The 27,978-nt window shown below is 36.1% G+C and overlaps 2 protein-coding genes across 3 annotated transcripts in view; one reads left to right on the forward strand and one right to left on the reverse strand.

Annotated features, from left to right (window-relative positions):
• The window catches only part of LOC129254666 (vacuolar protein sorting-associated protein 18 homolog), a 28,436-nt gene extending 21,050 nt beyond the window's left edge, over nt 1-7,386 (reverse strand). The window contains exons 1-7 of the mRNA XM_054893170.2: nt 7,012-7,386; nt 6,279-6,396; nt 3,713-3,786; nt 3,076-3,185; nt 1,754-1,893; nt 933-1,017; nt 218-297 (exon numbers count right to left, since the gene is read on the reverse strand). Coding sequence (XP_054749145.2) covers nt 218-297; nt 933-1,017; nt 1,754-1,893; nt 3,076-3,185; nt 3,713-3,786; nt 6,279-6,365 — 576 coding nt within the window. The 5' untranslated portion in view covers nt 6,366-6,396; nt 7,012-7,386. The remainder of the gene's footprint in view (nt 1-217; nt 298-932; nt 1,018-1,753; nt 1,894-3,075; nt 3,186-3,712; nt 3,787-6,278; nt 6,397-7,011) is intronic.
• Nucleotides 7,387-10,946: 3,560 nt separating this feature from the next.
• Nucleotides 10,947-27,514, forward strand: LOC129254665 (THO complex subunit 6 homolog). Of its 2 annotated transcripts, XM_064111634.1 has the most exons (14): nt 11,188-11,264; nt 11,336-11,376; nt 14,679-14,847; nt 17,536-17,600; nt 17,978-18,029; nt 19,314-19,365; nt 19,642-19,728; nt 20,313-20,384; nt 21,171-21,273; nt 21,921-21,973; nt 22,856-22,924; nt 23,968-24,081; nt 24,877-25,005; nt 25,688-27,220. In XM_064111634.1, the coding sequence occupies exons 3-14, from the start codon at nt 14,765-14,767 to the stop codon at nt 25,769-25,771; spliced, it is 963 nt and encodes a 320-aa protein (XP_063967704.1). In that variant the 5' UTR covers nt 11,188-11,264; nt 11,336-11,376; nt 14,679-14,764; the 3' UTR covers nt 25,772-27,220. The 2 variants fall into 2 exon arrangements, with proteins under 2 accessions (XP_063967700.1, XP_063967704.1); XM_064111630.1 differs by lacking the exons at nt 11,188-11,264; nt 11,336-11,376 and adding an exon at nt 10,947-11,038 and having other exon boundaries at nt 14,732-14,847; nt 25,688-27,514.
• The last annotated feature ends 464 nt before the right edge of the window (nt 27,515-27,978 follow it).

The following is a 27,978-nucleotide window of genomic DNA, read 5'->3' on the forward strand; positions in this document are numbered from 1 at the left end:
GAATCTCTTGGCACCACAGAAACCCTTTTGACTAAAGCAAAATTAGACAAATTTGGGATACATTTGTATTACAGACAAAAATCAAAGTAGATTGAACTTTGGAAATGTTTGTTACTTCCCCATAATATCTAGAACAATTGTGTTGACTTTTTAAAAAATCAAATCAATACAGTGCTTGATATAAATTCTATACTTTCACAGAGCAGTAATTGCATACCTGTTTGAAATACTGATCTAAGCTCTGTTGAAAGAATCGACTATCCTCTCCAGCTTGGATTTCAGCTTCATATATCAAACCTATAACAGAAAAAAAAATGATTACTTAATTCATGCATGACCACTTGCCACTATCGTCATTCTTATCACTCTTAGTGTATTCAATGATTGGAAATCAGATGCTATTACCCTGACCTTGGTAGAGAGAACTATGAAGCCTTTGGATAAATGGAGAAACAACTTGCTCATATTAATACATCAAAATTATCAAAACAAACAGATATTAATCGATCATCATGCATTAAGAGTCGAGAAAGGCGTAAGGGGTGATACAACACAGCCAATGGCATACCATATGGTGCAAGAAGCACAGGTTTGGTGATTGCCTCTGCAAAACAATGCAAATATCAGAGAAAGTTGTATCACCACTAACACCACAATAACGACTCCATCATCACCTCCAACACCAACATCAACACCAACACCACTATCACCATTAACACCAGCACTATCATGACCAACACTAGCACCATCATCCCCATCAACACCATTAACACCAGCACTATCATGACCAACACTAGCACCATCATCCCCATCAACACCAACACCATCACCACCATTGATACCACAAAGTCTGCAGGCATATCTACTCCTGTCAACTTCCATTCCAATTAATTAGAAATCAAAATCTACATGTTGAATAGAGCTATCATTACCTTGACTTGTGCCTAGAAGAATTTCAGAGGTTGATGTATCACTCGTGTTCGACTTGTTCCAACCAACTGAGTCAATCAAATGACCCTGTCAAGAAATGCAACAAAAGGAGAACCACATCAAGATTAAATGGAGTATGGTACAACTCTCATCACAATAGGCATGAAATTATTAAATCCAGTTTTGAGTAGTGGCTGGTTCAAACATTTGCCTCCCTAGTCATGGGCAGAAAATTTTCCTTTTTGTTTCGATTTAAATCAATACAGTAAATGATTTAAATTTGGGCAGCAAAACAGGAGGCAAGGAGTGATCCACTACCCGTGGAGCATCTTGGCCCAGTGGATTAGTCCCTGGACTTTGAAGCAGAGGGTCGTGGATTCAATCCCAGCCATGGCGTAATTTCCTTCAGCAAGGAATTCATCCACAGTGCTGCACTAAACCCAGGTGAGGTAAATGGGTACCGGCAGGAAGTAATTCCTCAAAAAGCTGTGTGCACCTGAATAGGTAGCCTAGCTTAGCTGGGGTAATAATAGCAGGGCCCGCTGGGAGAACAGTTTTCGGAACTGAAGTGGCTACCCTGGGTAAATATACCATTATTGTTATCATTATTATCATTACCCCCCCCCTTTAGGTATGAGTAATGAAAAAAGAGTAGTGAACGACAAAAAAAGTACTAAAAATAATTAATTGGTTTTGTAATTCTAAAATATACATGATAATTTTGACTAAAACAAAATAAATCCTTCCGCAGTAATAACCAATATAAACCAATCATTCATTCACCATATAAAAAAAACCCACAAAGGATGCAACCTTGCCATACCTTGAACTTGGTTAGATTCTTGCATTTCTTGCTATTCCTAGAGAGATAGAAGACTTCTTGTGCTTCGGTGCTGATCAGCAGATGACGCCCTGTGGGATCTAGGAACAGATGATGAACAGGATCGTCTCCTACTTTGACCTCTGAGGAGTGAATGAAACATGGATACTTTGACTTTTCAGATTGTATTAATTAACACTAAGTAAATTAATGCCATTGTAATAAAGCACAAGGGTTTAATTTGCCTGCATATAAAGCCTTCTTGAGTATCGTTGCATAACAGATGGTTGTCTCTCAGCTGATTAAATGTGTGATCACTTGTCGCAAAACCTAATGTAGAATGAGTCCTAAACTGAAAGATTCGTATATCATAAAATTCACAATGACAGCATTAATAGCAAAGACAGCTCAGAATTCATAAAGTTTTACAAAATTGCGGTTTGTTTTTCAGACATGATGCAACAAACCTAAGAAAATTGTTCATACTGTTATAGTAATGCTCATTGAAATAAAAGGCATTATCCCTTTATTTAGAAATTGTCTACAATATTAGAGTGTGAATATGTGCTAACATGTGTTACCATGCTTTAGTCTGAGGTGCCATTTTTAATGCTCGGTGCATTCAAGGAAGAATCCTACCAGCTACCCATTCACCTCACCTTGGTTGAATTTCTCACTTAACAAATTTAAAGAGATGCTTGAGAATATGATCCCCAAACCAGTTTGAAATGCAAAGGTCAGAACCTCTTGACCAAAAACTCTTACATAGGGGCGGGGGACATGGTCAGACAAATCCGGCCATTACAAATGTTTAGGAAATAAAAGAAACATTTGTCCTAATCCATAATACATCAAGTACGTTGTGATATTCTTTTTGAAAAAAAAATTGATTAGTCAACACCATTCTTCAGCCAGGCAACAAACAAAACATTTTTTTCAGGGGGGGGGGGAAGGCTGCATTGCTTTATATCATATTGACAAGGTACAAGTACACCAAATAGTTGCTGAACCTTATCATGCCATGTTTGAATTATGGATAAATTCTATGACACAGTCACACCAATGGAACTGACTCCAAATGGAGCAATGACATGCCATTCGGAATAACAATATAGCTTTGATCGGTCTGGACCCTGTTTCATAATAAGATGCTATGATAGCAAGTCTTGGCGGAATGTCAACTACCATGACAACAGTGAAAAATTCTGCATTTTGATTGGCTCTTTGAATGAAAGGTGATAATCCAGCAAGAGTTGCAACTTTTTATGACTCTTGACCCTGCAGTCATTTTTTTTTTTTTTTTTACTATAGCATTAGAAACTTACCATCAGGTTGTTCTGGATGTTCCCTATCAATCCTCAGTAACTGATGATCTTTCATTGCAATAATCAAGATATTGTTGTTTACCACCATGTGGGTTATAGCTTTAGGAGGCCTGCAGATGAATAACATAATTCAAGAAAATGATAAGAAATAGTGTTTTATACAATATTTCTATTAGCGTTGCATTCTATAACCATTTGGATTAGGATTATATGTACACTCTCTCACAAAAATATATTATCAATTGTGGTTAAAACTTATATCAATTGGATTTTTATTGAAGAACAAGGAATGCTGGAGAGCATACTGTAAAAATTGTAATATAAAGGTTGTAAGAACAGTAGCGAAAATTTATATATCATTCTAGTAGGTATATTACAAGGCTACATGATCAAAATGTTGCATCCCAGTTAAGACTCCAGGAACTGTATGAGTTATAATAAATAGGTTTTGAGCCTGATGTTGATTAAAGTGGCTGTGGCCCATTGGCTTTAAATTGAAGATTAGGAACAAAGAGAATGAGAAATTATTTTAAAAATTACTATATGGAATAAAATTGTATAAATTGTGAGAGGCGAAATGTGACTGAATAGCTTTACATAAAAAGTTATTAATAGTAAATTAAACAAAGTCTCTTACTGGAAATTGATCCTGTTCCTTGTGAAAATGCGGACATCTTCCTCCAAAGATGCAGAGACATAACCTGATGAGATCTATGAAAAGAGAGAAAGAGGGGAAAAGAATTAAACACTATGGCCCGTATTCTGAAGTCAGGTTTTACTTAGACTCAGGTTTAAAGTTGTGGTTTAAGTATGGGAAGCCAGAAGTATCAAATTTTTTATTAAGTTGTACGTTTCTTATGTTTACTGTGCTCTTTCCTGATTCATTGATGGTGAAGACAATAATCTATATATACTTCCTAGACAATTATGAATGATTTGAGAGCCAAATGCGCTGAAATATGATATCTCTACCGTTAGTGATTTATGTAACAATTGGCTGCCATACTTAAACCACAACTTTAAACCAGAGTTTAAGTTAAACCCGACTTCAGAATACGGGCCTATGGTTTAAAGGGCAAGTCCAACCAAACAGAAAGTTGATTTGAATTCGGTTTATTGACTTTTCATATTTTATTGATTACTATATCTTCAACGGTGGTGGATCCAGGGGGGAGAGGCACATCCGGACCATGTCCCCCCTCCCACATTGAGAGTCATAGCCAAGTTTTTACATAAATATGTTGTTCGAATACACAAGTGTGTCCCACCCCACTTTTGAGAGTCAAGAGCAAATTTTTATAATGGAAATATGTTATAAATAATAAATAATAATTATTATTATCATTACTATCATTATCATTAGTATTATTATTACTACTACTAATATTATTATTACATGTATTATTATTATTCTAATGATATACATAAGATATCTGTTTATTTAAAGAACCTTATATTGCAAGGTAAAATATTTTAGTTCAGTTTCAGTTGAAAACTTATATCACAAATTACATATTCAACAAAATTCTAATGTATTGGTGCATTAACAAGCAAATGATACCTTTGTTGAAATACATGTAGGATGATAAAATAGCAATGTCTGCTAAGTACTGTATGAGCTGTTATTTTCGCAGATTTCGCGAATTGCAGATCAGCCGTGAATTTAACAACACACAAAAATATTGACACATTTATTAGTCAGTTCCAATATCCCCAACAGCAAAGCTTTGCTATTGAAAACATCCTGTGTAGTGAAAAAAAAGAGATATGCACCTCAATATGTACAAAAAATAAGGTTTAGAAAGTACAGTTAGTGATTTAAAAAAAAATCACTTTTTTTTTATTTCTCAAACAAAATCAGAGCTTAAACTATTTTCTCACATAATTCTATCGATATTTATTCACTCACTGTAATATTAAAATGTATTTTCCATGAAATAATTTGATTTTATTGTCATCTGATTCACTATATACACACGTATTGGCAGCTATTTTCATACTCATTATTATTCATAGGTCACATGACCAGAGCCTTTAGGTGTAAGATTCTGTTCACAAAATTCAACACTTTTGCACTGAAACCAACTTTTTAAAAAGTGAATCTAACAAAACACAACTTCAAAAGATTACTCTTGCAGACCAAACTGTGACATGATCTAAAGGTACAAAAAAGTGAAATTTAAGCCACTTTTTTCCACATTTTGTAACTGTTTTTACAGGGACATATTTATGTACAAGAGACACATCAGCATGGGGACTTTGGTAAGTATAATATTGCACATGATTTGCACTAGTTTTGCTACTGTAGGGATTGATTTTGTACTTATATTTCTTTCCACTCTTATTCAGGAATCATCCCCTTTTTCTAATAGAACATCCCTCATTTATATTCACCCTTTTCATCCTAACTTCCTATTCTTCATGTACAGCTCTCTCTTACACATTAACTGCTGTACACTCCTCACACAAGGTTCTTTTGTATTAAATCACTCCACCATCCTTCATACAACTTTCTTCACACTCTCTCTCTCTCACTCTCCCTCTCCTTCCACCTCTCTCCTTCTGATTGGTTATAATGTTAGTTGATGCACTCAAGCTTAGATAATAATTTGCATATAGTTTGAATAGTCAATATATATCTTTTGTTTGTATATTTGAATATTCAGTTATACTTTGTTATATTAATTTGCATTTGTATGAATATTGATGTGCCTTAAATAATTTGCATGGAATGTTACCAAGAATGCAACAAGGCTTTGAGTTATTAAAAACTGGGAGTTGGCCAGTAAGTTCTCAACCTGATAACATGTCTGCTGGGCTGCCTCTGTGTTAAGAGTACTAGGAATGAGATATTGTCGGAACCCCGTACTACACTTCTTTGAAATGCTGTGGAAATGTTTCGTACATATTCCGATCGCGAATTTATCATATATCAACCTGCGAAAATGTCGGGACCCGTGCGATTCGCAAAAAAATTCTGTACGCGAAAATAACAGCTTGTACAGTATGGTACCCTATTTATTACAACACATAATGACCTAAGACTCTATATATACATTCACTCTGAAACGACAAGTAAATCAATTACTTGAATTAGACTTAAACACAAGTAATGTACAATAGACAAAATCAAAGAACATATTGTCTTTAATATGGTTGTTTCAAAAGTCTGAATATATTTAAATACATTCATTGCTACCTACCGGAGCAGACTCTTTGGGTAAAGGATGAGGGATACTGGATGCAGCCCGTGCAGTAGCCTGCTCATACTGATCAAAGATAGATGACATGATTGATGGCTCATCAAACCGTGTCTACCAACTACAAAAAAAGACACATAACACTAACAGATTCTATTATTAGCATCCATAATATGTTGCTATTCATTGATGAAAGAATCAAATGACATATTAACCAAAAGGCAAAATTGAGTTTTATTGTTATCAATTCAATTCATAACTGATAAAAATCGACCAACGAATGCGAAAGGGTACCGTACTCCGTAATGGGCCGTTTCATAATTAAGCTGTCGAAACTTAGCGACTTTAAACTAAAGTAGGCCTACTTTAAGAACGACTGGTGAACATTTCTTACACGCTTAACCATCACCAATGAATATACCATTCACCACAATACAGGATCAGCAGTCTTTCTTAACTTAAGTCGCACTTATTGCTAGTTAATGATTAATCTTATTCTTAACTTACGTAGGGCCTCCAGCTTTATGAAACACCCACCAGGGTACATAATTCATTACGCGCGGGACTGTAGACGTAGTTGGCCTCGGGCTCCCACTAAATTTACTAAAATAGTAAAAATGCCACTGGCCCTGGCGCACGGCTGGCATGAGAACAAAATAATTAATCTAATTTGTTAAGTCTACTAACGGTACCGTATATATTTCTTAATTTAAAAAATATAAATTAGTGCCTTTACCTCGATTTTCATCGATGTCGATGAGCGCCGTATACTGTAGCAGTATCAGACTACGGGCCGATTACACGAAAGGTAAGGGGATAAATTTTGCCTCCGGTGTTGGCGTTGGTGTTGGTGTTAGTGTTGGAATTTTGATTGCTTCTCCTAGCTCCAAAACCTATTCTGAGTTTGTAAAACTGATCCAGATCACATAATTGACATCTCAATAACCAGTGAGTGACTTTTCAGGACCATCTTCATTTTATGTTTGGTGTTATACTCATGTAAAAATTGACCTAACACCAACACCAAAAGGTCAACACTGAACTTGAAATCACCCAATTGGGTGAAATCACCCAATCGCATGCACACCAAAATTGTGTGCATGCGATATGCGGAGCCGGAGTATCATTGGGCCTGGGAAAACCTCTCGCGTGTACCGGTACGTGTATAGAATATTATGCGAGCTTTTTCATCAGACTTCGACTGTTGTTTTTGTGAAACCTAGCCCCCAAGTTTCGCAGCTCAGTCACGCCCTGATTTAGTTGTTAATATTGTTAACCAATATTTTAAAGTGATAAATGCCCGGATAAATGAATAATTATCATTTTTTATTTTCAGTATTCAGTATTCAGTATTTAGTGTCGATCTCGGAGAGTCGGATAGGGGGATATTTAAAAACAATATTTATGTTCGATCTCGGTGCGAGCCATTCACATTCCCCCCCCCCCCCGTAGCTCCTTCACTAAATATCAGGAGCTGTGTTTAATTATGGTAAAACCATGGAGCTATGTTAATAGCTCTATGGTAAAACCTTAATTTTTTGCAAAGCTATGCATGCTGCGTATTCGCAAACTAATCTCTATGATACAGACACACTTTTAATCGTGAAAAAGAAACATATACTGTAATTCATAAAACACATGGGTGTCTATCCGGGGGGGGGGGGGATCCTCCCAAAAAAAAATCAGTTGGGAGATTGGTACAATCATCCCCCGATATTTCGAGGGCTTAAAAAAACCCAGCTATATCTCCAGAAAAAAAAAATCGATAAATTTATTAAAATACATCAAAAAAATGACAACACAGAAATACGGAAAACAAAATTCGTTCCCCAAATCAGATCCTATAACACACTCGTCATGTTATAAGTGAACTTGCTTATATCATGTAGCCTATATAGAGTAATTTCATAAGCCACTAATGAATGCATAAGTTTAATTAGGTCCTCTCTCATTTCGATAGTGCATAAAAGCAAACTTGTTTTCACAACAATTGCATTTTATATGTTCTTATTAATTTAGCAGAAGTTACACAGGTTGGGAATATAGCTTCATCATTTTTGAATAACATAATTTTACCCCTTTGCTCATTATGTATACATGGTATAGGCCCGAAATTTTATAAATAGATTTGACTTCTATACAGGCCTAAACCATTCGAAAAGTTTGATCTTTGATGGTACTACTATGTTTTGTTTTTGCCATGTTAACAATTATGTCAAATTCTGACAACAGATAAAAAAATCATGTAGTTATTATGACATTTTTAACCGTTACACAGGACTGTATTTTCATGTTTTTACCTTATATGATAAATAAATCTGCGCTTATTGATTGTTTTAAGCGTTAATATGCTATTCCGTATTAAAGTAGACCTACTTTCATATTGTTCTGTCAATGTTCTGAGATGTTCTTTTGGCTTGAAATGAAATATATACTTGTTATGTGTTACAATGTTTGGTAATTTAAGAGTGTAAGTGGACTACAATATCATGGCCTAGAAAGTGATTTAAGTTTACTCTAAAATGCGATTTTCGCGTGTCAATTTCTTAAAAAGCCCCTATACCGTGGGAGGGGGATATTCGGTCGCTTCGCCCCCTCGCTGGTACTCAGACACCAATCATCCCCCAATCATCACACTAATCGACACCTATATGATAAAACAATTATGTGCGCCGAAGCGTACGTACGTGAGCTAATTTATTTTTTACTTACCTGCAAATGTTATTTTAAGCAGTGTTTTAACAGATATACTTACAAATATAAATGCGAGCGTTAATATGCAAGCTGAAAATTTGGATGCATTGACTTTTAATCGGGCTTGGAATGCAGGGGCGTAGGGTCGGTGACCAGCCGGAGCCTCAAGGGGGGGGGGCAATAGAAAAAAAAAAACCCGGACATGACAATTATGAACAGGAAGATTGTGTGCGCGAGCATTAGAGCGAGGTAAACATTAAGAAGTTTTTTTGGTTCCATGACATTTGCTCCGGCGACAATTGCTCCGATGGAAAATCTACACAATAAGCAAAACATAAAACCTAACTTCCAAAACTAAATAAACCCTATTCGTAATCATTACAATATTCTGAACCAAAAACTCTATCACAATCCTAACTCTAATCCTATGCCTTCTGAAATATTAAGCCCGGAGCAATTGTCGCAGGAGCAAATGTCGGGTCACCGTTTTTTTACATGGGCCGCGGAACGGTTTTGGGGGGGGGGGCTGACCATGCAAAAAAAATCACAATCATGGTAATTTTGACGTTTTTGTACATAGTTTTGGAAAAAAAGAGGGAGGCTGAAGCCCCCCAACCCCCCCCCCCTTCCGCGGCCCCTGCTTTACTTAAAAATAGGGGGATATCTAGCTCTTGGTTACAAGGACCTTTTTTTTTTGTCCTGATTGCGACTGCTATGGCAAGCTTATAATAGACTTCATATAGGCCCCTAATGTTACGCCATCCATCTTTCTTCCCGTACTAATTCACAATCCTCGGCAGCCGCGGTCATGTTATTAATTTCTTTTTTTTTCTTTTCTTGTCTCTTTTCTTCATTTTCCAATTTAGCTTTTTGCTCATTCCATGGCTCTCTTTCTTTCTTGCTTTCTTTCTTTCTTTCTTTCTTTCTCTTCATTCCCGTTTTTTTTCCCTGATGAAATCCGCCAGGGGGAAAGCCTGCCCCCCGTTAAGTTTATCTAGAAGCCGCTTAATACGACATATCTCGCTAAACATAGCCGTTGAGTACTTGCGGAAATTTAAGTTGATACAATTATTATGCTGACCTGAAAACGAACATACTTTTTTAAATTATGATAGCAATATATACGTAAGCCTTTTACCACCCTAACTTCACTCTAAAAAAGATTGAGTAAAAATTTACCCAATATTGGGTAGAAAGGGAACGTTAATTTTGTTGAGTAATTTTTTCCCATATTAGGCAAAATGCATGTACATTTCAACGCAACACTGCGTAAAATTTACAAGGTATTTGGTATCATTACTGGGCAAACATAATGCATGTTCCCATTTTCCCCAATATTTGGTAAACTTTTTCTTATAGTGTTAGGACTACAATTTTCGCGATATCCGCTGCGCAAAAGACCCAAGGGACTTCAAGCTCACAAAATAGCCCAGGTAGGGTTAAGAAATACGCATACCTGAATTATCTTTATGGCTATATAAATATTTTTTATACAAAATTCATGAACACTGAGGATATGTATCTCAGTAAACAAAAAAAAAGCCAAAATATTGTCATCCTCAAAAGACTAAAACAGAACATTTTAAGGACATCAGTGGTAATCATTATCGATGAGCATATCCCCCCAAATCATAATGAAAATATGAAGCGAGCACTTTCTTATTAAACTGTATCTTGAGTTAAGCGCCAAGTATTAGCATAATCCTTCATGTGAATAAAAAAAAGGAATTTGCCATTTTCCCCTCTAATTTTAAAAACTTTGTTTCCTCCTTAACCATGTTTACCTGTTTACTGTTTTCCATTTTTTTTGCCCATATAATTTGCGTCTTTGTTATGACCTATACAACAATGAAAAAAAAAAACATTTTAAATTATTATAATAAAAAGAACCCCTCCCCATGCCAGGCAGACTACGCCAGGCCCCCACGGAAATAAAAGGAAGTGCCCCCAACCGGCCGTGTGTTGATGCCCTCTACGTTCGTTGGTGTACATTTACCGCTGTTTCATGGGGAATTCGTCTTTTGCAATTTGGTGCTGTACGAATATTGAATATGGCTTTGTCTTATGAGGTAATTATTTTCCTGATTTTTTGTTCCTGATTTCGTTTGACATTTAGGCAGACATTTATTATTTCTGTAACTTGTAAGTTCATGCGAATCACATCGCCATCAGATCAGCTCAGCTGTATCGCTCAGTTCAGCCTCAGGCTCAGCTAAGCCTAAAGCAGCAGCGCCAGCGGCCTGCACGACCCGGGGCGGCCGGCGGGAGCATCTCACCTCCGCCAGGCCTAACTCGGCCTTGCCCCGGGGACCTCGACACGACGTCTTTAGACTTGTACGTGTTCGGGCTGCCGCAGTAAAACTCAGGCTCAGGGAGCTTCGCGGGCCGGAGCCCAGGCCCAGGGGCGGTAATCTGAAAATCGTGTTAACTTTGGTGTTAAATATTAATATCGTGTTATATCTCTGATTTAACACGCCCCTAACTATTAAAAAGTAACATACCTCCAAATGTGTATTCTGAAAACCGTGTTATCTAGTCTTGAGGACTCCATGGCATGATGATGATGATGTTTTTTTAATATTTTGACATCTTCATCATGACACTCTTTCCATTGGCATTAGAAGCTGCAGCGAGACCTACACACCCGGATGGATTTCCCTAGGAAATCCATTGTTAGAGGGTGAAATCGGTTTGTAGGGGTGAATTTTATTTATCTATGATTCATAGTATGAACCTTCATGCGCCTAATGAGTATAAAGGGATAAAAATTATTTCACTACAAATGGTAAAAATGAGACGTTTCTTACCCAACCGATCTCCAGTAGATCTAGCCAGGCCAGGAGGCAAGTTTTACTTTTTTTTTCTAGAGAGTAAAAATCATTTACTAATGTAGGCTTACTCTCAATGAAGCCAGGCCAGGTCTTCCTTCTCATTCACCTACACGAAGGACCCCAAAACCTGAAACTTTCACCCCCGAGATTTCTACTTTCCTTCTAAAAGATCTAGCCCTAAATCATGTACATGGGATAAAACTTAATTTCCGACATTTCTACGCTCTCGTTATTTTTAAACAAGAATTCAGAAAAGAATGAGAAAAATATTGTGAAAAGACGGAAGAGACTTGCCCGATGTTTACGCCGCCATCTTGTTTCCTATTGTTCTTCACCAACGTTACGCAACGCACGCGTCTGTAACGTTGGCGAAGAACAATAGGAAACAAGTCCTCAAGACTCCATGATGAAGAAGTATATGTCAAAATATAAAAAAAACATCATCATGGAGTCCTCAAGACTATGTGTTATCTCATTTTGTGTTATCTTCACTCAGCTCCTCCCACTAGTACATGTAGTACTACTCGAGTCTAGGCCCCTAGGCTAGCCTGGAGGCCCCTGGAGAGTAAAATTTCAGTCTAATAATATGTAGGCTTACTCCCCATGGAGCCTGGAATTGCTTCCCATACATCTACACGCCCGCCCAAAAACCTGAAACTTTTGCCCCCCCCCCAAGATTTCTACTTTCCTTCTAAAAAATTTAGCCATCAATCATGTTCATGGGATACAACTATATTTCCGACATTTCTACGATATTGATTTCATTTTTAAACAAGAATTTGTTCAAAAGACAAGAAAAATGTTATGAAAAGACAGGAAGAACTTGCCACCGTGTTTACGTCGCCATCTTGATTTCATTGTCTTTCGCTTGGCGACAGCACGCAAACCACGTGATTTGCGTGCTGTCGCAAATGCTGTTAAAATCTATTCAGTTTTGGCCTAAAATGCACCAAAACGGAAAAAAAATAACTTAAAAGGAAAAAAAAAACAGTGACTTACTTCGGCTGTCACGCAACTTTCACTTCCTGGTTTATTTGAACTTAATACATAAACATATGGCCATTGAGTCCCTGTACCATGTGTACAGATCGAGTGAGATCTCTGTTGGTGAATGGAGCGATTGGAGTTCAGCGGAACAACTAATATAACAGAGACAGAAGCTTTTGGTCTACGCCAGGCCAGGCCATGTCTAGTTCTAGACCAAAAGCTTGAGTCTCTGTATTTGGTTGTTCTGCTGAAATGCGTTGGCTCCACTCAAATGGGGATTATAGTAAAGTGTCAGAAATTGTTAAATAAATCCCCAGAAACGACGGTTATTCCTGTCTAGGCCATGTCTAGCCAGGGCTGAGAGGCTCCTATACAGTGCGTATAAAAAAAGTTTACACTTTGAAAAAGCCCTGGGAATTAAAAAATATACAACATGTGGGTAATTTTTTCACATATAATCTTAGGTTTGGGTCTCATCTATCCAATGAAAGTAAAAGTTTTGACAAAATGTTACACTTGAGTGAGCACTGTCCATTTTTGTAAAGCTCGCAGAAATCTGTTTGCGCAGAAATGCTTGTTTTCACGTTGTGTCAAGGGGAAAGGGCGAAATCACATTTACCCTGCGAAACATTTCTCATACAATTCCCTTGCACTTTTAGTCAATTGAAATAAAACAGATACATTCAAACATTTTGTAACAATTTTGACACCCAAATTGAAATTTCAACAATTAGTAAGCACAACCCTTACCCTTTTTGTGCCAGCTGGATCTGAGGACATAACTAAATCTGAACAAAAGTTTATATCAGACATCTTCAGCATTTTTCACTAAGTTTTTATCATTCAAAGTGGGTTTACATTTCATTTTTTATTTAATACTTGTTTTTCCACACCTTTTCCAAGCTTGAAAATGATTAACAAAATGAAAATCAAGCCTAAGCCATTTCATGTAAATCACAGCTCAGTGTAAAGCAAATATCGTCACGATGGCTTTGGTGTGTGGGGGAGTGGGGTGGGGCACAATGCACTCTTCGAAGTGTTTTGGGCAAGGAAACAAGTTAAAACGGGAAATGATATCTTCAAATCAATTTTACTAGCTAAATTCAACGTGTTCTTTATGATTAAGGTCTACATGTATTCGCATAACTATTTCAAAGTTCTGCGCAACTCATATTTCACTAACTTTTCAAAAGTAAGTGGTGCTCACTCAAGCGGAAATATTTTTGACAGTTATATCGTTATTTGCTTAAATGGATCTGTACCAATGTTAACATGTAGACAATTTTCAGGATATTACAAATGTACACTTTTTTTGATACGCACTGTAGAGTAAAAATCATTTACTAATGTGTGCTTACGGAGCCAGGGATTGCGTCCCATTCATGTGCGTGTACCGCGGAAAAACCTGAAATTTTCGCCCCCGAGATTTCTACATTCATTCTAAAAGATCTAGCCCTAAATCATGTAAATGGGAAACAACTTAATTTCCGACATTTATATGACATTGATTTCATTTTTAAACAAGAATTCATTTAACAAACGAGAAAAATATTATGAAAAGACGGAAAACGGCGCGGCAGGTTTTCCCCGTCTTTTCATAATATTTTTCTCTTTTTTTTTTGTGCATACAATAAAATGTATTTGTGATTGTCTGTGATGATTGAATATGCTGGCTAGTGAAAATAAGAGTGGCTGTTGAATCTTCATACATGTCCAATTTAGGCTGCATTTAGAGCATTTTTGAGCTTGAGGTTATACATGTAGGCCCAGTTTCATATGCTAGTAAGGCCTATGCACAAAATTGAGTAATCAAATAATTGAATGATAACATTTGTATACATGTGTCTTGGCAACAATCTCTTACGTAAGTATGATAATAATGAATTAATAGTGATATCCCTAATTAGACTCTCAAATGTTTATTGTTCTTTCATCTCTTTTTAGGAGCAAATTTTGAAGGAGAAAAAACAGCTTCACATGTCAGTGTTTGCACAATGTATATCACCAGATGGCAAGTACCTACTAGCTGGGAACAACTATGGGACAATTGCTGTCTTCAGGTTAGTTACAAGTGCTGTTCGAAGAATACCGGGGGTGGAAATACTGTGTAAAATCCCTTCATATCTTTTTAAAAATTTCATTTTCAATTGTATTTAACCAGAGCATCGAAAATGCATTAATATGATACACATATGAAGAGCTCACTTGCAAGAGGGGTTTGGGTCCATTTTTCATCAAATTTGATTTTTATGTCTTAATGATGTATAAATTTTTAGTAGCTCTATAAGATGATACCACAGAAAAGTTGAAATTCCTATTAAAAAGTGAAGTAAAATGGCAAAGAAAAGTCACTTTATTTTCAAAAGGGCTTGGGTCCATTTCAGTTTAGTTGCAAAAGGGGTTAGGTCCACACATATTTTATTTGGAAAAGAATATCTTAAAAAATATGAAGACAGGTAGATTTCTCTTATACCAATTTTATGTTCTCATGGTAGGGTATCATGAAAATTCAGTTTTGCATAAAAATACTGCAATATGGGAGTGGACCTCTTGGAGTGGACGTAGCCCCTTTTGCAACTAAACTCTTCTGAAGAACTCATTTGTCAAAAGGGATTAGGTCCATTTTTGTCTCACCTGCATAGCAGAGTGAGACTATAGGCGCCGCTTTTCCGACGGCGACGGCGGCGGCGACGGCGGCGTCAACACCAAATCTTAACCTGAGGTTAAGTTTTTGAAATGACAGCTTAACTTAGAAAGTATATGGACCTAGTTCATGAAACTTGGCCATAAGATTAATCAAGTATTACTGAACATCCTGCCTGAGTTTCATGTCACATGACCAAGGTCAAAGGTCATTTAGGGTCAATGAACTTAGACCATGTTGGGGGAATCAACATCAAAATCTTAACCTAAGGTTAAGTTTTTGAAATGTCATCATAACTTAGAAAATATATGGACCTAGTTCATGAAACTTATACATAAGGTTAATCAAGTATCACTGAACATCCTGCATGAGTTTCACGTCACATGACCAAGGTCAAAGGTCATTTAGGGTCAATGAACTTTGGCCGAATTGGGGGTATCTGTTGAATTACCATCATAACTTTGAAAGTTTATGGATCTGATTCATGAAACTTGGACATAATAGTAATCAAGTATTACTGAACATCCTGTGCAAGTTTCAGGTCACATGATCAAGGTCAAAGGTCATTTAGGGTCAATGAACTTTGGCCAAATTGGGGTATTTGTTGAATTACAGCCATAAATTTGAAAGTGTGTTGGTCTAGTTCATAAAACTTGGACATAATAGTAATCAAGTATCACTGAACATCCTGTGCGAGTTTCAGGTCACATGATCAAGGTCAAAGGTCATGTAAGGTCAAAGAACTTTGGCCACGTTGGGGGTATTTGTTGAATTGCCATCATATCTCTATAAGTGTATTGGTCTAGTTCATAAAACGTGGAAATAAGAGTAACCAAGTATCACTGAACATCTTGTGCGAGTTATAGTAGTTTTCAAAATCAGCACTGCTGCTATATTGAATCGCGTGATGCAGGTGAGACGGCCAGAGGCATTCCACTTGTTCATCAATTTTATTGTTTTCTGTCTCTAAACCTCTAAATTTTTAGTCGCTCTGATGATACCAAAGACAATTTGAAATTCAAATGAAAACGTAAATGAAAGTGGCAAAGAAAAATCAATTTTTTAATCAAAAGAGATTGGATTCATTTCAGTTTACTTGCAAAAGGGGTTAGGTCCACAATGATGATTTTTTTTTTTAAATATATAGAAAAAAATGAAGACAGGTAGATTTCTTTTATACCCAATTTTATGTTCACATGATAGGGTAGTACATCATGACAATTTAGTTTCTCATAAGAATATTGCAATAAGTGAGAATAAAAAACATGGTTTTTCTCGGAATGGTCCAAAGTGGACCTAACCCCTTTTGCAACTAAACTCTTCATATATACATACAGTATTTACATTGGTACAGTATATAAAATGTTGCCTGGCAGGAAGCAGCCTGAGCCAGAAAACAAAAAGACCCTCATAAATGGCCAACCTTACAATATATCACTGAAAAAATGTTATATACATGTAAGTACCTAATACAATACAAATTCAAAAACAAATAACTTTCTCAGACAAAGATTTGAAAGCTGTCTGAAATTTGAATTTAAAGCTTTTATATACTGGAGATGGTCAACCTAAACATTAGGCGTTTACTCGATAGAATTCAGTGATTGATATCAAGTAAAGTGATAGTGATGGCGATGGTGTTAGTGCTTAGAGCGTGAATGAGGCTGCTGAAATATATTCAAACACCTGGGGCCCGTTTCATAAAGGACTAGCAACTGTTGTAACTTTGCCATTATGGCAACTACCATGGTAACAGGGCTCAGCAGCCAATCAAAATCAAGGTTACCATGGTAGTTGCCATAATGGCAAAGTTACAACAGTTGCAAGTCCTTTATGAAACGGGCCCCTGATGATATGATGTCATGCCTCGTCAGAAACTGCATGCGGGAATCCTTGACAATAGTACATCAGAGAGAGATTTCATTGAAATCTCATTGTAAAGAATGCAAGTGTAAGATCACCTAAGAAAAGAGTCATTTTCATTGCTCATTTCTGATTTGCTCTCATTTGAACTGTAAGAGATATTTTTACCATGATGTTTTATTTCGACTGTAAGCTTGAGAGCTGATTTTAACTAATATCCCTGTATCATTTATATGCCTAGTATGCGTTGTGCACTATCATCAGATGCAAATGAAAACAGCAGGAAACCTATCTTCACATTCAAAGGTAAGTCAATGTTAATCAGTAATATCTCTATTTGATGTTTAGATCAAGGGTAGTGGTTGGGATTAGATGATGGTGGTGGTTTTTCCTGACTGCCAATAAAGCATGTTACATTATTAAGTTGACGAGATGACCAAAGGCTTAAGGTCCTCTCCAAGGTAAGGAGGACTAATGCCCAAAGTATACAAGCGCACTGACTGGGAATTGAACTTGGGTCACCAAATTGTGAGACTGCAGAGTTGAACATGTAACTGTCTCTATAAAAATTCTTTTGATATTTGTTTATAATTCATGTATTTAATGAAACGAAATGCTCATTTTCATGTAGTAGGTTTCTTTATCTAGTCTTATATTTAAATATGTTTCTCTCTTTTTTTTAGCCTTTGATGGTGCCATATTTGCTCTGCAGTCTACTGAAAACTTTTTGATCTGGTAAGTAATGTGATGATAATAGTAATGATACACAATATTTATAATGTGCTTCATTCATGTTTCAGTAGCAATGAAGAAAAGACCAAGGTAAAAAGTAAACAAATACTGAAATAGCTCAATAAGATTCATTTGCTCTCTATTCTTTAAAAGGAAGGTAAGGTAATGCAGCATACTGAAGACTAGACTTGCCAAATGGAAAGTTGGCAGTACTCAACAACATTTTGGATTTAAAAAATCCTTTTACTTCATAGCAGGAACATATTTCCTATTATTTAATAGCCATGTCATTGGGTTTGCAAATTAGACTTAATCTTTCCTCTTTCTTTGTCTGACTTAATTTGCATTTCCTTACTATCCTCTCTCTATTTTTTATCCTCTCTCCATCATATTGTATTTGGTTGTTTATAATACACTAGAAAGATAATTCCATTTTCATCACCTTACTGAAAATAAGAGGGCATTGCAAGAAATTGACTTACAATCAGTTGATCAATGTGGAGGTCAAAGGGTGTGTTGAAGGCTTGCTGGGGAAGTTTGAATAATGTATGATGTTTCTGGCCATCACCCACTGAATTAGATCAGGGGCCCGTTTCATAAAGGACTTGCAACTGTTGTAACTTTGCCAATATGACAAATACCATGGCAACAGGGCTCAACAGCCAATCAAAATCAAGGTTGCCATGGTAGTTGCCATAATGGCAAAGTTACAACAGTTGCAACTCTTTATGAAACGGGCCCCAAATGTTGATATGAAAATAGGCTTAAGTCAGAAAAATCTTGGAACCTGCAGGATTCAAACATAACATCTACTTCTTACTACTGACCAGACACTGACTCTGCCACCAGGACTTTGTTTAATCATGGCACAGTCATGATGCAATTAAAACAAATACCTACCCTTGATGAATTTTAATATGACATGAATTTGTATTTTGTCATGGAAAGTAGAAAGGAAAGTTGATGGGTTTTTTTCTGAATCATTTTCAGATACAACATTAAACTCAGCATATGATAGCCAGAAATATCTCTTAATATGGAAGTCCCAAATCAGATATGCATGTAAATCTTGATCAATATGGCTGTCTAAAAATTAGTTAGAGTATACATGTATCCACAATGAATTGGATCTCGGAAATTGATTTATGGCCTCATGCAATAGAAAGTGTATATTGTTTTGCAATAGTTATGATTGATCTTTTAGTTGCATCTTTGCAAGTAATTTTTTCAATCTGTTACAAATTTTTCAATTCATTGTCCTATCTCATTTTTTTCTCTCTTATCCAGTGGTGGAAGTGGAGATATCAAAGCTTGGAAATGGAAGGATATACAACAGAAGGTTAGAATTTTCACCCATTCAGATCATCATTGTTTTTTCAATTCTATAGGAATTTTATAAGATGGATCAAATATATCCTGATAAAATAATTGGTTAAGAACATCCATGTTACCAGATATTCATTTTGCCTGACACCCAGTATTACTCAATTAATTATTGGTCAAAATTAACAAATTGCACAAGTATGATTCTTTGAAAAATAAATGTGCACATACTCAAAACAAGAATGTTTTCACAAGTTGAAGAGAAATGAGTTGTTGTTTGTATATTACACAGGCACCAAGGGTAGCATGGTCACTCTCTGTACCACACTCAGCAAATTTTGGAGCCGTGGAAACCAACGGACTTGCATATAATCGGCAGGTGAGATCATATCAAAACATGTTCACTTCAGTCTTCATCAGTCTTATTCAAGGAGGGGGGGGGGGGGTTGGTGCTTTGGGTAATATTGTGATCTTCTGTTTATCATCTGCAAAATGAAGCTTATTAATAAAACAGAAGAACCTTTCAAAGTACAATAGCTTAAGCAAAATATATTATTATTCAAAGAAAATTAACAGATATTGAGATATTCAATAGTGGTTCTTAAATAATTGGAAGAAAACAGAATTCTTCAATATTTGTTGTTCGAAATATAATCATTAATCTTTTCTAGATCATTTGTTTGCTTTGCATTGATTTTATCCTTGCCTCATGCATCATTAGACGACTATTCTTGAATTGGATGAATATATTGTGAAAGATATATTGTCCTTGGTAACTCGGTATTTGTTTTTAAAGATTATCGAGATGAGAAGCAGATTCTAGCCAGATTATACATGATACTTTGGGTGGGGCTCAACATTGTCCACAAACAATTATAGTATTATCTCTAACCTGACTGTGTCTGCCACTGTTGATGATATAATGACATTGTTTGGGTTTTTTTTCATGAATTTCACAAACAGGACAACACTTTGTATTCTGGTGGAGGTGACAGTGAATTGCATGTGTGGGACTTAGAATCAGGTACATGTAAGGTAAGCATATTTTTCCCCGAAGTTTTCAATTTCCTGTAATTTTGTTTTCATAACCACACAGGTGTATTATGGCCTGTATTCTGTACCATTATTTGGAAAGCACAGCAAATGTCTTCTTTTTTTTTTACTTCGTAGGTTAATCATGTATATGGTAATTGTTGATTCCCCCCCCCTCTTCATTTAATGGTGAATACAAAACATTGGGCTTGTTTGCATGGCATATATGATTATTCACAATGTCAAAATGTGTATCTTAACAAACAATGATATTTATACTAATGTGTATCATGTTTGGCAGGGCATCATTTATTTTCTTTTCAGCAGATAGATTTGAGGATTGGTGATGCTGAAATGCCTTAAATACCATGTTTGGATATGTCACTAGACGTACTTGTTAATTGTTTTGGATATTATCATTATCATGATCATCATCAACATCACCACCATCATCATCTTCATCATCATAAACATCATCATCATTATCATCATTATCATCATTGTCATCATCATCATCATCATCCTAATATTAATAATTATAATAATAATAATAATCATCATCGTCATCATCCTAATAATGATAATCATCATCATCCTATTAATAATATTGATAATAATCATATTTATCATAAACATAATCATCATCATCAATATCATAATCGTCATCATTATAATCGTCATCATCATCACCACCGTCATCATCATCGTCACCATCATCATTCATTTTACATCATTAAAATTATCACTATACTGCTCATTATCACCATCTTTGTTTTATACTTTATAAAGCATTCTTATACAGACCACACGGACTACATCCATGCTGTAGCATTGTTTAATACATCAGCACAGGTTGCCTCAGGGTCTGAAGATGGAACAGTCAGGATATGGGGTGAGGAAATCAATTAACATTCTGTAGTGCTCATGTGCACAAGTATCCCAAGAAAAACATTTGTTGAGTTATGTGTGTCTTCTAACGTTGACCCGTCCCTCTGTAACCACCCACCTAAAACTAAAAAGCCAACAATGAAACATGCCTGTAATATCTATTCAGCCCATGTCAATACCAATGTATAACCATAGAATTTTTCTGTATGTCTCGTCTAAAATTAGTTACTGTTTTGTAATGGACTTGGGTTTTCCATGTCATATTGCCCTTTCTTATACCTTCATGCTTTTTTGTCTATAGAGAGTTAGAACAGGATAATTTTTTGTCAACATTCTTTGTTTTTAAAAATTAATGAAAAATAAAAACTATTAATAAATAAAAGAAATCTAAAATTCTCAACAACAGAAAAAAAAAATCAGAACTCATTTTGAGTTTGACTGATTATGACTCTGTTTTCTGTAGTGCATTCTTGATGCCATAGTAGGTCCATGTTGATACTGACTGTTACTGTTTCTCTTTAGGATTATGATAATGCCTTTTAGGGAACCGGCTCTATTTGGAATAAGAAATAAGGATATAAGCCTGGTAACTTGTTCATATTTGTTTCAGAAAGGAGTAGTAATATTGATATATCTTCTTTGATTCCTCAGATACTAGGACGTCAGGGGAACCCGTAGCCATCCTAGAACCAAACAAACATGAGGTGAGTTCAATCTTCATTTGGTAATAATGTTTTTTTTTGTTTAGATAATAATAATAATCTATTGCTTGAATCATGTTTTTTAGAAGTCTGACACTTTAAAATAATGCACCTTAATTACCCTGGCTGTAGCAGATCAGCTGTCTGTGTTTTGAGTAAATAGATTCCATTAATTCCAATGAACTTCATGCGCATTGAGTGCAGCACAATGTAGATACATTTCTCGGAAATAACGCCATGGCTGGGGTTTGAACGCATAACCCAATAGCAAATAGACACGACATGACAATAGAAAGATTAGCATGAAGTTGGAAAGTGATCAACATATCAAACCAGGTGAAGCCAAACTGAATAGAATTGTGTTGTATAGCACTTTGAAAAATTCATGCCAATTGGGAAAAAACAAATAAAGCACAGAATTCAAGTTAATGCACATTTGGAAATAAATCCTGTTGGCATCATAAAAATCTCTTCATTCTATCTGTCATTTGTTTGCAATTTGCAATTATCATCTACTTTGATAACTAAAATTTTATATACATGTAGTATTTGAGATTGTGAAAATGTTGCATGCTCTAATTTAGTTGCAAACAAGCATATTAGACATTGTATAGTATGTAATATCAATGTATAAGCCTAGTACTGATATTACTATCCAGATATGATAGTAGTTATATGTCTTTAATACTTGTCATTTACAAACTCTTCTTTCTGACTCATTAATTCTTTGCTCCATTAAATTCACACTTTCCATGCAGTATGCATGAGTAACTAAGTTGTGAATAACACAATAAAGTAAGTAAATCTGCATTGTACTTGTAAAACGTTTGTTGTTGTTATTTTAATTATTTGAATGTACACATTTTATTTATTTCCCCTCCCCAGGAATGCATCAATAATCCAAAAGATAAATGGATAAGCTGTGTAGCCGTAGATCCTGCAGATGACTGGCTGGTGAGTTTGTATTTCATATTACACTCCTTGAGAAAATGGTTTTGAAAAAAAACCCATTTTATCAAAGGCATGTACGTTGCTGGTGAGAATGGTCAGGGGGCCCATAATAACACAAAGCTTAGGAATTAATTGTGCAGTTTGTTCGTATGAATGATTACACATAATGTAATCAAGCGTAAAAATCTGCCCTTTGATATGGATTTAGCTTGATGTTATGGGCTCTGATGATAACAATGAAGACAATGATGGTGTAAATGACGATGATGATGATGACGGATTATGGGGGTGGCAGTGCTGTCAGAGATGATGGTGGTGGTGGTGATGAGGATGGTCATGCTGCTGCTGCTGATGATGATGAATGATTAAGAAAATGATATGGTGATGATGAAGATGATGATGATGAATGATAAAAAAAAATGGTATTATGATAAGGAGGGGGATGATGATGATGATTAACGATTGAGAAAATAATAATATGATGATGGTGATGTGATGTGATGACGGTGATGGTTATGATGGCAACAATGATAATGGTGATTGATAATTATGATGATGGTTATTGTGGTGGAGATGACAGTGATGATGCCACTGTTGATTCTAATGAGGATGGTGATGATGGTGATTGTGGTGGAGATGACAGTGATGATGCCACTGTTGATTCTAATGAGGATGGTGATGATGGTGATTGTGGTGGAGATGACAGTGATGATGCCACTGTTGATTCTAATGAGGATGGTGATGATGGTGATTGTGGTGGAGATGACAGTGATGATGCCACTGTTGATTCTAATGAGGATGGTGATGATGGTGATTGTGGTGGAGATGACAGTGATGATGCCACTGTTGATTCTAATGAGGATGGTGATGATGGTGATTGTGGTGGAGATGACAGTGATAACGCCACTGTTGATTCTAATGAGGATGGTGATGATTACAATCATGGTGATGATGATGATGATAGTGTTTCTAGTTGTATGACATTGTGAACAATGTTATAAAATGAACCAAAAATTTACCAAAGAACATTTCATTTATTTTCCTAGATCTGTGGTGGTGGACCATCATTAAGTCTTTGGCATTTGAGATCACTCTCTCCTACCACTATTTTTGAAGCACCAAAATGTCAGCCACATGTAGTTCTTTATCATGATGATGCTGTAAGTTCAACATCCGGTTCAATCCTAGCTCAGATATCAGAATAGTTATGTCAGTAAAAGCTAGCCATATATTGTTGAAATATTATGTCATTAGAATTTTGTGGCCCATATTCTGAGCTCTGGTTTAACTTATATCATGATTTTATTCTGCTAAAATAATGGAAAGCTGAAAATTTGTTCAGATTGTTTATATTGTTTGTTTTTTCTTTGCTATTTTCTCATGCATGAAAGCATGTTTGCTGAGTTATACGTGTACATGTCATCTGTCTAAGGGCAATCATTTAGTGTTCATGTGAGAAAATATTTCAATTCTGTTTTAGTGATTATTTCTATTTAAACCATAACACTCGTCGATTTCATAAGAATTAATATATCATTACAAAGATTTTATTTTCATGTCATTCTTCTGAGGTATTTTTACCTGTCTTATACTTCCTATTTTGATTTAATTGAATTGAAAAGGAATGGCAATGATAATGATAAGACTCTGTTCTTGTGAGGTGCATATCATGTTATCATCTAACATCTCGTTATATACTTTATATAAATGTCTCTATATCAATACCCTGGCTTTAGCTTGGTAGCCTCTTAAAACAAAAAAGCATTTCAAGGAATTAATTCCTGAACCCGGTACTTTGTAGTTGTGGTTCAAAGCCTTGTGACTTATACACTGGACCATATCACCTCTCCCGAAGATGCTCCTGTAAACCTGTGAAGTCCAAATTCATTCTTTTGGGTTAATTTTTTGTTCCATTATATTGCTGTCAAGTTGCTTTTCATTTTATTTTGATCTAGGTAATATCAGCAGGGACGTCTCCAAATATCTATCACTGGCATGTGAATGGTGATTCTAAACTTACCACACCTTGTACAGCTATGGATGTGTATAGCGTGGTCATCAACACAGAGTCAGAGGCTAATAAGGTAATACTCATCAGACCTCACTATTAAGGTTCTGATTTATATACATGTCATCTACATAAATACCTTACACATTTTATTAATTTGTTGGTGTGGACCATAGGCCAACTATTTCTCAAAATAAGAATGTATGAAAGGAGGAGAACCATAATTGTTTGCTGTATCAGAGTGGTGCCAGAGTTAGCACAAGAGATGCACTTCATCTCATCTTGGAATTAGTAAGCAGGGTTTTCAAAAGGTCATCTGTTAGTATGCGCTTACATTGCTCTATGTGCATACAATCTGATCAAGTGTCTCATTTTTTAAAGGCTTTATCACTTGCAGTTACCATGATGATGGTCTGGACTATTTCCTGGCTGCTCTTGTGGAAATAGATGTAGCCATATGAGTACCTGCTGCCTGGTTCCAAATAGTTATGTACATATAATAACCAGACAAATTCACGCTGATTCAATGGAACCTATTAGGTTTTCATTTGGCCATACCTGGGGTCACCAAGAACCAATTCATGTTTAATTTTGTGTTTGGATGTTTTTCATCATGCTCTATTGGAATATGAAAATGCTGAAATGCACCCATCAAGAAATGTCACATCTTGGTATGCTACTCTATGATGCCCGTCATTGTGATTTATCTCAAAACTTGCCAGTGTAAACACTGTTTCTTATATTTTTATATTATTCAGGTACTGTGTGCTTCAGGGGCAAGTTCCAAGATTGATGTCTACACAAACTTTGGTTACAAGGCATTCTCTTTGGACTTCTGCTGATGAAAACCATTCCTCACCTCTACCATCCATTGTATCATCAAGTTAAAAAATTGCTCATCAGCACACCGTCATGCTTTCTGACTGTAGCATTTTTTCTGGCTTGAGCTTACATTGAGGTTATTTTCTATTAACACTCGTCAATGGCAAGTTCGAAAATCACACATGAGCATACCAACATGTTTGCTGATTGGACCCCCTTTTTTTTCTGGCTTAAACTTGTGAAATTATTCTTATTTTGTCACTGTTGCCAGTTACTCAAACAAAGAGAAACAAAACAGAATATCATTTTACAGGTATTTGTAAAGATTATTGGAAAACAATGTACTCCCCCTCCCCTAAAACATTCCTGTTTATATGGTCTTTTGTGCAGATGCCCATAATGTGTATGTTTGAATGTTTGCCATAGTAGTCAGCCCAGTAACCCAAAGATCATTGGCCCTTGATCCAGGGAAGTGGGAGTCCCCTGGGTAGTGCTTATTTTCATGCTTGAATACATCACATGTAATCAAATATGCAAATCAACTTTACAAACAGTCACCAAGCTATGTGCCATGAGCCAAATAGTTTTTCTCAATTAGACAAAATTCAGATTACTATTCAACAAAGTTCAGATTAAGTCTAAATTGTTACACAAAACCAATAGTCCTAGCTTGGGTGGGTATTCAGACCATGTGAAGATTGATCAAGTAGGTCTTATTGATTTAGCCATAGAATAATTAGCTGAGCTGGGAATTGGACCAACTTGTATTAAATCAAGTGGCTCAATCTCCTGGCATTGTTGCATACAAGTAATACTTACTTTTCCATTATGGTAATTTCCATGGATTCCTTATTTTGACTGCCAATGCTGGTTACCATGGTAGTTAGCACAATAGCAAAGTATTGTAATATCACGTCTTTATACAAGAGGACCAAGGTAATGTGTTTATCACACAGTAATTTTAGGGGGCTGGTGGGGCAGGGAATAGCACAATCAGATTTTAGAATCCAAACATTGGCTTGCACTTGTATTTAAAAAAGTTTGCTTTATTTAGCCGGGGGGGGGGGGGGGGGGAGGCAGGAGATTTCTTAGCCAAATTGGGGAACGTTTCATGAAGAGATTCATCAATGATTCTACCAACATTTGTTATAAACTACTGAAAGCCTTGCATCTGATTGGCTAAGAGTAGTATTGTCGATCAAGATCACTGAAAAGATGCTTAATGAAAAGCTGGGAAGGTGTACTCCAACCTGAACACCCCCCCTCCAACATCCATACAGATTTTTACATTCATTACAGACATGATTACAAATTATATGGCAAGCGAGGTTTTGTGTGGTTCCAGACAGCACACTGGTGTTCAAAAAGACATTGGAACTTGCCAGTTATGTTCGTGTTGTACATGTTTATAGATCTGTGATTGTGAAGTCATGGGACTTTGCATTTTGTAATAAAGTTTATAAATAAGGAATAAGAACAAGAAGCAGACCCTTTTCTTCTCACAATGTCCACATGTATGTGTGATTATGAGGGTGTGTGAGTTTTGCTTTTCTTGGGGAAGGGAGGAATCTTGATAGAAAGTGAAAATTTTAAGCATATCACATAAAAATAAATATATAAAGAGTGGTGAGATTGATAGTTAACAGATGCAGTAAGGGGTAGTTGAAGAGAGGGAGGGGGATGGTTTAATTAAAAGTCTGATGGGGAAGGGGTGACACAATGTGAGAGTACTTAGCATATAAACATTCAAGAAAGATGTGACTGGAAAGCAATAAATATGCAGTTAAGGAAAGTTTGTTGGGGAAGTAGGGCGATGCAATTTGAGAAATTGATTGAGAGAGGGATTAGGTGTCGAGGCAGAGAGAAAGTATTAAAAGAAAGAAGAGGTGCTGAGAGTGATTTGGATGTAGTAAGGGAAAGTGAAATAGACGTTATCAAACGTGGTCGAGAAAGGGTGGGGTGAGGTTCTGAGGCATGGAGGCAAAATGATGAGAGTATTAAAGCAAGTGAGCTCTATTGAATGAAATCCACACAGATATGAACTATAGGTTGTAAAGAAGCATAGATCAGATAAATGAGATGAGAAAGAGGGGAGTAAATGACAGATGTGTCGGGAGAGGAGGTGGGGTCGGTGAAAAGGCAAGTAATTAAATGAATACAGAGACAACGGGGGGGGGGGGGGGAAGGGTCATTATATTTACATGAAAGGAAGCTTACAATTACAGAT

Source organism: Lytechinus pictus, chromosome 2 (genome assembly GCF_037042905.1).
Source record: "Lytechinus pictus isolate F3 Inbred chromosome 2, Lp3.0, whole genome shotgun sequence".
Lineage (NCBI taxonomy): Eukaryota > Metazoa > Echinodermata > Echinoidea > Temnopleuroida > Toxopneustidae > Lytechinus > Lytechinus pictus.

Excerpts from the sequence above, each read along its gene's own strand:
- LOC129254665 (XM_064111630.1), top strand. Across the intron at positions 18,030-19,313 it reads ACTGAAAACTTTTTGATCTG|TGGTGGAAGTGGAGATATCA; the intron begins GTAAGTAATGTG and ends TCTCTTATCCAG. Across the intron at positions 19,729-20,312 it reads GACTTGCATATAATCGGCAG|GACAACACTTTGTATTCTGG; the intron begins GTGAGATCATAT and ends TTTCACAAACAG.